The 8,703-nt window shown below is 48.8% G+C and overlaps 1 protein-coding gene across 1 annotated transcript; it reads left to right on the forward strand.

Moving 5' to 3' along the window:
- The first annotated feature begins 7,152 nt into the window (after positions 1-7,152).
- LOC100756722 (reactive oxygen species modulator 1) lies at positions 7,153-7,471 on the forward strand. Its single transcript, XM_027394169.1, has one exon. It carries the CDS (start codon positions 7,153-7,155, stop codon positions 7,390-7,392), a length of 240 nt encoding a protein of 79 aa, XP_027249970.1. The 3' UTR covers positions 7,393-7,471.
- The last annotated feature ends 1,232 nt before the right edge of the window (positions 7,472-8,703 follow it).

Below are 8,703 nucleotides of genomic sequence, written 5' to 3' on the forward strand. Positions count from 1 at the left end.
TATCTGTACCTTGACATACAGTCAGGTGGCAGCTTGCTGAGGGTGTGGCCATTACATATTGAGTATCCTCTTTGTAGAGGATACCCGTTAGTCTCATGTGTTTAATAAGTTCTTGGACCTGGTTTTACTGGTATGATCTTAGTGCACCCATACACTCCTGCAGTCCTAATTTGCTTTGGTAAATTTATAGAGCAACACTTCAATTTTAGGAATAAGTTATTTGTGAGTTATTTGTGCATCCTGGGTGCTGTTGGGACAGATACTGCCATTCCCACATGCACCCAATTTGCACACTCATCCTCCACCCCCAAAATAGAAGTTGCCTGCAAAATGGAGCTTCTCAGAGCAAAGCAAAACCTGAAAAAATGGTTTCACAAAATCTGGAGCACACACGGCCTGATCTCAGGGAAATTCACATGGTGATGGCTCGTGGAGGTTCATAGACCCCCATTTTGACCCTCTGGCTTCCCACAATCTTGTTGACCTGGTTGCTTGGTGATGCTGAAGTCATGAGCTTCTCTCCTTTGTGTTGGGGGCTAGGGAAGGGCTTTGTATGGCAGCCTATTGTATGGAGTTGGGGGAACTGAGATCTTGGAATGGGGTCCCAATGTTGAGCCCTGTAGCCAAGCAGGCAACCTGGAGCTCCTCAACCTGGACAGAGGCCCAGATCTCCTCCCTAGCTACCCTCACCCAGCTGGCTCAGACAACAGCCAAATTTGGGACAAGCTGGCCCAGGAAGAATAGCTAGACGTGCCCGATTCTCTTGCCAGGTATTGTCTCCCCAAGTCTCTCTAGACAACAGACCCTGACCCCGACCCCACAGTCATCCCACACTGGTCTGGTGGCCAACACTGTACCAGCCTCACCCCTGCCCACCAGCCAGTGTGAGCAGCCTCCACAGCCTGAGGGGATTTGCCCTCAACTTCCTCAGACCACATGCATCACCTAGGAACAAAACTACCCTCAGGCTGGCAGCTAAATCCTCAAAGGCTGTGCCCAGAGGAAGGTAAACAGTTCTTTTCTGCCTGTGGGCAGAAGAATTTTAGTAAATCTTTCCTGAATCATGTGTCTTGGTCTCAGTTTGACCCATAGGGAAGCTGAGCAGATTGGATATTGAAGGTGAATGAATGAATAAATAAATGAATGACCCCTTTGCTGCTGAGACGCCGTAGATACCAGGGGTGAGTGAGACCTCTTGAGCCCTCCCCAAAAGCCTCACAGCAGCCTTTCTGAGCCCCTTCATCCCCAGGATCCCTGCTGGGGTTTAGGGGAAGGAAACCTAGCAGTGGGAAATCAGGCTTCTCAGTCGCCCAACCCAACAGCTCCGAGTGCCAGCAAAGATACTTTCACCCAGTCTAGACCATTATATGTCTAGTTGCTTCCAACTTGGGAATGCAATGGAGACAGCTTGCCATTGGCTTAGGCTCATACCCCACACTTCACCTGCAGCTAGACACACAATGTTGTTTGTAAACTGGCACGCGCAGCCCTCTGACTTCTTGTCCCAATACTGGAGTATTCCACTAAAGCAAATTAATTCTTCCATCCACTGTAGCTGGGCGGGTTTTGTAAACAGTAGACTTAAACTCCAGGTGTTCGTGCAGACACCTGAGCCAAGGATACATGGAACAGCTGTTGCGAGGGGCAAGGAGTGAAATGATGGCAGAGACCAACAGAGATGACCAAATTGCTGGAGTCAGACCAACCTGTGCTGTTCCTTCTGGCTCACACTGGCCCTGGCACAGAATACACTGCATGGGGGTAGAGCCTGGCAGGAAGCCTACCTGGAATTCACCGGAAACTTTAGGTGCCAATTACAGTGAGCATCAAACCCAGGAATGCCCCCGTGTGTGCCAGCCCTCTATGGGGCAAACTCACCCACACAAACATTCTCCCTGGAATCTGTCCTGCACCCTGGGGTCACCCTCGGGCTCCTGACACATATTCTATGCTCTTGGTGTGATGTTCGGAGACACAAGTGCTTAGGCCTTCAGCTGCAGACAACAGATCCCACTAGTCACAGAGTTGCAGGACACCCCACCAGGTCCACTAAAGGACATCACAGGGTGAAGATTGTACCACACCCACCAAGGCTTCCCATTGATGAAAAACATCTGATCTCTAGACTCAGGGTCCCATCCCAGAAGGTAAACCCTAGTGGCTAAGTTAAACTTCCCCTGTCCCACCCCCCATTGTACACCATGAGGAAATTGGGAGGCATTACCAAGACCAGGGGAAACAGGCCAAACAGGCAAGCATCTCATAGGTGGCAGCAGGACTTCCTCCTGACACCCTACCCATGCCCACAGGATCTAGCCAATAGCTGCTGTCACATTCTCTGCTCTCACCCATTGGCAAGTCCTGCCCTTTGCATTGAAACCCTGAAACCCTTCCCTAGAGCTACAGTCTCTGCCTTCACCACATTCCCGCACCCTAGCTGTAAGCCCAACCACCAGTCTCTGACCACAACCAACTCATCCCTCAGATCGCAGGGCCAAATCAGGTTGTCTGCTGCCCAAAGAGTGACATCCCAACCGTCCATGTGACCCTGTAGAACACTAGCCTAGCCCTAGTCTGCAGCTCTTCCTGGGAGGTGCCCTGCTGGAGGCCCACTTCCCAATCTGCTTGGGGACCCCTAGTACTCCTACCCTGCTCAGCCCTCTGCTTTCAACAGTGCCCACCAGACAGCCCTTCTACCTTCTGTCTGTTGATCCCTCAGGCGCTTTCCTTGGATGCTGCCTTCACCTTCCTTTCCTTGTTTATGTCCCCTAAACCCAAGAGTGTTTGTTACCATTGCACCAAGCACAGTGCCTGGTACCTAATGAGTGATGACACAGAAGAATGAGAAAACGAGGAGTCTGGGCTGGAGAGATGGCTCAGCGGTTGAGAGCACTGACTATTCTTCCAGAGGTCCTGAGTTCAATTCCCAGCAACCACATGGTGGCTCACAATCACCTTGAATAAGATCTGGTGGCCTCTGCTGGCATGCAGGCAGAAGACTGTATACATAATAAATAAATAAATAAATAAATAAATAAATAAATAAATAAATAAATAAAATCTTAAAAAAAAGAAAAAAGAAAACAAGGAGTCTTCAAACTTCCCCCATTTAACTGTTATATGAAGGTGTGCAGAGGCTGGAACGCGTGTGTGCTCACGTGCATGTGGATGAGTGTGTATGTCTGGGCTCATATGAGGTACATACATGTGTGAGTGTATATGCATGTGTACAGGCTTGCGTGTGTGGGGTTATGTGTGTGCATGGGTATAGGTGCAGGAGTGTGAATGTATGTGGCATGTGTATGTATGTATCTATATGTCTGAGTGTACACGTGTACATGTACATGTCTATATAAGAATATGTGTGTATGTGTGTGCATGGCTGCATGTGTGTGGGGTATGTGTATATGTCTGTATGTGTATTGGTATAGGGTATATACACATGTGTGATGTGTGTACTTCTATACATATCTGCATGTGACCATGCATATGTGTACAGATACATGACTGTATGTTGCATGTGCACATACACATGAGTATGGGGGTGGGGGTGTCTGTATGTGTGTGGTATATGTGCACAAACATGTGGGCTATTTAAGCAGCAGGGCAATGGCCTCATTAGACCCTGGGCCGCATGAGTCACCTCCCCACAGGTAATTAATTCAGGGAGCCCCCAAACAGGGAGATAGGATCTCGCCAGATCAGTCAGTGATTGCATCTCCAGGTGGCTGAAGGGGAGGAAGCTGGACAGGTTCCGAGTGTGACTCCTGGGTTTTCGAGTGTGCAAAGGCGAGGTGACGCCAGTGGTGTGGTTGCTAATGAGGCGGCTGGTGACTGGTCTCAACCTGCATCTTGGCCCATAAAAGATGAAAGGAGAGAAGCTGCGAGGCTTTGCCCCCTGTGCCTGGCTTCCCCGTGTGCCGTGTTTGAGGCCAGGCCTGGATCTCTCAGTACCCAGCACCTAGGAAGAGGCTCATGCACCCCAACCTCCATGCACCCCAACCTCAGGGCCTCCTGTAGGACCTGGGACAGCTGTGGGCTGGTAAAGGTGAAGCTGCTAAACAGAGTATGCTACTGAGGGACTGCCCTGTGACCTACAGCCCATGTGACAGATTCAGGGTCTCTGCCAGGTCTACCTGCCCCCAAATCCCAAGTGTTTAGTCAGTCCCCCAGCTGCCCTGCCAGGTCTTAAGGATGAGGAATGCTGGCCTTGGGGTGGCTGTGCCAAGTGAGGGTCAGTACTTATTAACCTATATTTAGCATTGTCACTTCTGCAGCGGCTTTTGGGGAATAAGTACACAAGGAAACTGAATGCCTAGGACCCTGGCAGAAAGACGCACTAACAGTGCACTGAATCAGAGCGGCAACGTGAATAAATGTCCCTCTGGGTCTGAGTGCAGACCCACAGATTGGAAAGCACATTTTCGCAATTCATTAGTGTCATCAAAGCAAGCCGTAAGTATGACAGAAGACAGAAGGTAAGGACCCAAGTGGCACTGGAAGCCACCTATGCTTGATGGGGGCAGGGGCAACTGCCAGCCTGAAGGGGAGTGTAGTAGATGAACCAGGTATCCCCAGGCCTGGCTGGGGGGAGCTGGGGTCTGCCTCACAGAGGTGGACATCCTTGATAGGGCCTCTGATTGACATCAAACCCAGACAGGATGAGCTCTAAGGACATGGCAGAAGAGCCAGCAAGCCCCGGGGAGCCTGCAGTCAAGAGCCAGAGCGCCTGGGAGTTAATAAGACCAGGAAACATCTCTGAATGTTAGTGCCTGCAGACACCTAGCAGAAGTGATTTTTAGTTGCTTTTTTTATTTCAATTATTACTATTATTATTGGCTTCTACTACTACTCCTACTATTTTTTGAGACAGGGTCTCACTCTGTAGCCCAAGCTGGTCTTAACCTCAGTCTCTCAAGAGCTGGGATTATATGCATGGCATATATAGCATATATGGCTAGAAGCAATTTTTAAAATCCAATCATGGAGAAATAACCTCATCTAAGTGTTGCTATTTATGTATTTACTTACTTACTTATTGTCAGTATCCAGACGTCCTGGCCTGTCCTTGGGGTTCTGACAGGATACACCCTCAGCTGCAGCCACTAAGAGCCCCACCTGTGCACATTCACTGTTCCCTTTTAAAAGGGCCCTGCCCACCTCCCATCCCTCCCTCCTCCTCTTCTCTTCCTCTCTGTCCTTCCCCCCCTCTCCTGCTGCTCCTGTCTCCAGAGGCAGCTATCCCATCTTCCCTTTCTCCTTTTTATGATCCCTTCCCCAATTAAAAAAAAAAACAAACAAACAAAAAAAACTCTGCTTGAACCCTGTCTCATGGTATCTTCCTCTTGCACACTGCTTTTCTTAGATGACAACACTTTTTGAGTGTTGTCAACACTTTTTTGCTTTTTTGAGAGGGGTTTCTCTGTGTAGCCTTGGCTGTCCTGGAACTAGCTCTGTAGACCACACTGGAGAGATCCACCTGCCTCTGCCTCCTGAGTGCTGGAATTAAATAAAGGCATGCCCCACCACAAATTTTTCAGACAAAATATTCAGCATTTGAAGGCTACCAAGAACGCGGGGACCCAAAATCTCATGAACAGGAAGCAGAATCTCTAAGATGTGGCTATGGATTGTCTGTGCAAAAATCTAGAAAAGCCAGCCATCTGGGGCAGGATTTTAGAAGCTGTGATGTATGAAATTTACACACTTCAAACAATACACACAGAGACAACACACACACACAATGATACAGTTAAAATCATGGCAATGCCATTTGCTCTGTGCTACTAACACAGTCACAAACTCAGAGACAAGAAATTGTGTATTCCTCTACATTAGTGTTTCTCAGCCTTCCTAATGCTATGACCCTTTAGGTCATGGTAAGCCCACAAACCATAAAATTATTTTTGGTACTACTTCATAACTATAATTTTGCTACTGTTATCAATCATAGTGTAAATGTGGCCCACAAGTTAAGAACTGCTGCTGTACAGCCTCCAGGCCACATGCCCAGCACAGGCCTCACTGATTTGATCCAGATCTTGAGGAAAAACCAGCCCTCACCAGGTCCCACGTGCTCTTGCACTCCTTGGCTTCCTGCTTGTCTCTGAATCTCCTAACAAGGGTGAGCCTCGCCATCCTGTGTCCCGATCACACCTGCAGAGTGCTCTTTGCCACACCACTTAGCCTGATCCCAGAGTCCAGGTCAGGGCGTGGACATCTCTGGGGACCACTGTTCTGCCTGCTCTATAACCACCGTGGCTGGATGGATTTAACAGACCCAAGTCAAGATCAATAAAGACAAGACATGCCACGGAGCAAAAGATGAGCAGTGAACAGCTACTTCCAGAAAGACTCAAGGGTGACAAAGGAATGGGAAATACAGGAGAAAGAGGGAAGAGCCCAGAGGACACAGTGAGAGTCCTGGAGGGAGAGGGGCAGAGAAGCAGGGTGCTTACTAGAGGACCTGTCTCCTGGGTCTTTCCTCAAACCATTCTAAAGTACCAATACAGGTTCCAGACCAGCAAAGACAAGCTGGATAGGTCAACAGAAACGCACAGGGGAGCAGCACAGGAGAACCACAGAACTTCGACGAAGGCCAGGCAGTGAGTGGGTGCTACCCTTAGGCCTCCCAGGAGCCCAGTACAGCTACAAGTTCAGCTCTTTGGTCACAGCAAAAAATCCGTCAACTCAGTGCCTGTTGCATAGGTTCCCTTCAGGGTTAACACAAAAGGACCTGAGTCCTGAGCCAGAAGGCCTGCATAACTCACAGTTGTCCAAGGTGGGCCACTCGGCACTAGGTTGAATCCACTCTGTGGACAGAAAGACAGAAGGACAAGGTGGCCATGCACTTGAGGAGGATCTGGTTCCGGTGCAGATATTGGGCTCAGGTGGGAGCAGTAGGACAGTGCTTACCTAGTGTGTTTAAGACTGGAGATTCAGTAAGTATCCCAAGTGGATGCTGGAGAGGCCTGAAAGAGGCAAGGGAATGAGCCATCAAGTATTTGAAGAGAAGACAACCAGTGCAAAGGTCCTGCAGCACCAAGGCCCTCGAGGAGGGTGCTGAGATACTTGGAAGACCCCTCAGTCAAAATTCAAATTATGAGCTTTCGGTGTGAGATGTAGAGCCCAGCGAACGTGGCGGCGAGTGAGATGCCGGGGGCCGTGGGTCCCTACGGGCAGTCCCAGCCCAGTTGCTTCGACCGTGTGAAGATGGGCTTTGTCATGGGTTGCACCGTGGGCATGGCGGCCGGGGCACTGTTCGGCACCTTCTCCTGTCTCAGGATCGGAATGAGGGATCGGGAGCTGATGGGTGGCATTGGTAAAACCATGATGCAGAGTGGCGGAACCTTTGGTACATTCATGGCCATCGGAATGGGCATACGATGCTAATCAGGGCAGTGATTAGCTGGCTACATCTTTACTTTCCCATTCATTTAGACCCTTGTACAATAATAAAGTTTTTTCTTCTAAAAAACAATTCAAATTATGTTGGAGTTTTTAAATGCACTGAAGAAGCGGGGGGCAAGCCTACTAAGGTTCAGGAATGAGAAGGTTCTGGAAGACCAATGATGAGAATGCTGAATCTGGATCTTTTCTTCATTCTATTGTTTATGTATGTGCTGTTTGCGTGCTATGTGTGTCTTAGTTCAGGTTTCTATTGCCTGAAGAGACACCATGACCATAGCAACTCTTATAAAGGAAAACATTTAATTGGGGTACTTTACAGTTTCAGAGGTTTAGTCAATTATCATCATGGCGAAACATGGCGGCACACAGGCAGACAAGGTGCTGGAGAGGGAGCTGAGAGTTCTACATCTTGATCCACAGGCAACTGTATCACCCACACCTACAGTGACACACTTGCTCCAACAAGGCCACACCTACTCCAACAAAGCCATACCTCCTAACAGTGTCACTCCCTATGGAAGCCGTTTTCTTTCAAACCACCACATTGCATGTGGTGGCCACATGTGTAGGTCTATACACTTTTTTTTTTTTTTTTTTTTTTTTTGAGACAGGGTTTCTCTGTGTAGCTTTGGAGCCTATCCTGGCACTCACTCTGTAGACCAGGCTAGCCTTGAACTCACAGAGATCCGCCTGCCTCTGCCTCCCTAGTGCTCGGATTAAAGGTGTGCACACTCTTTTTTTTAAGTTTTTTTTTTAAGATTTTGTTTATTATGTATACAGTCTTCTGTCTGCACACTAGCAGAGGGTACCATATCTCATTCAAGGTGGTTGTGAGCCACCATTTAGTTGCCAGGAATTGAACTCAGGGCCTCTGGAAGAGCAGTCGGTGCTCTTAACCGCTGAGCCATCTCTCTAGCCCAGATTCATACACTCTGACACAGAAACTAGAGGAGGCTGTCAGGTGTCCTGCTCTATCACACTTCACTTTATTCCCTTGAGTCAGAGGCTCTCGGTGAACATCAAGCAAGGGTGGTTGATGGCCAGCAAACCCCAGCAATCCTCTCCCCCACACCGTGCTGGTGTTACAGGCATGCACAGCCACGGCCAGCTTTTTACACAGGTACTGAGGATTTGAACTTACAAAGAAAGCACATGGAACTATCTCTCCAGCCCCTAATCTTGATCCTTTCTGATTCTTCCAACATGATGCTTGCACTTTCTTATTTTGTTTTTTCTTAGTGGCCATCCACATGGTCCAGGTGAAAGCAAACTGGAATGGGGGGGGCAGTGAGA

This window comes from Cricetulus griseus (genome assembly GCF_003668045.3).
Source record: "Cricetulus griseus strain 17A/GY chromosome 1 unlocalized genomic scaffold, alternate assembly CriGri-PICRH-1.0 chr1_0, whole genome shotgun sequence".
NCBI classification, from domain to species: Eukaryota; Metazoa; Chordata; class Mammalia; order Rodentia; family Cricetidae; genus Cricetulus; species Cricetulus griseus.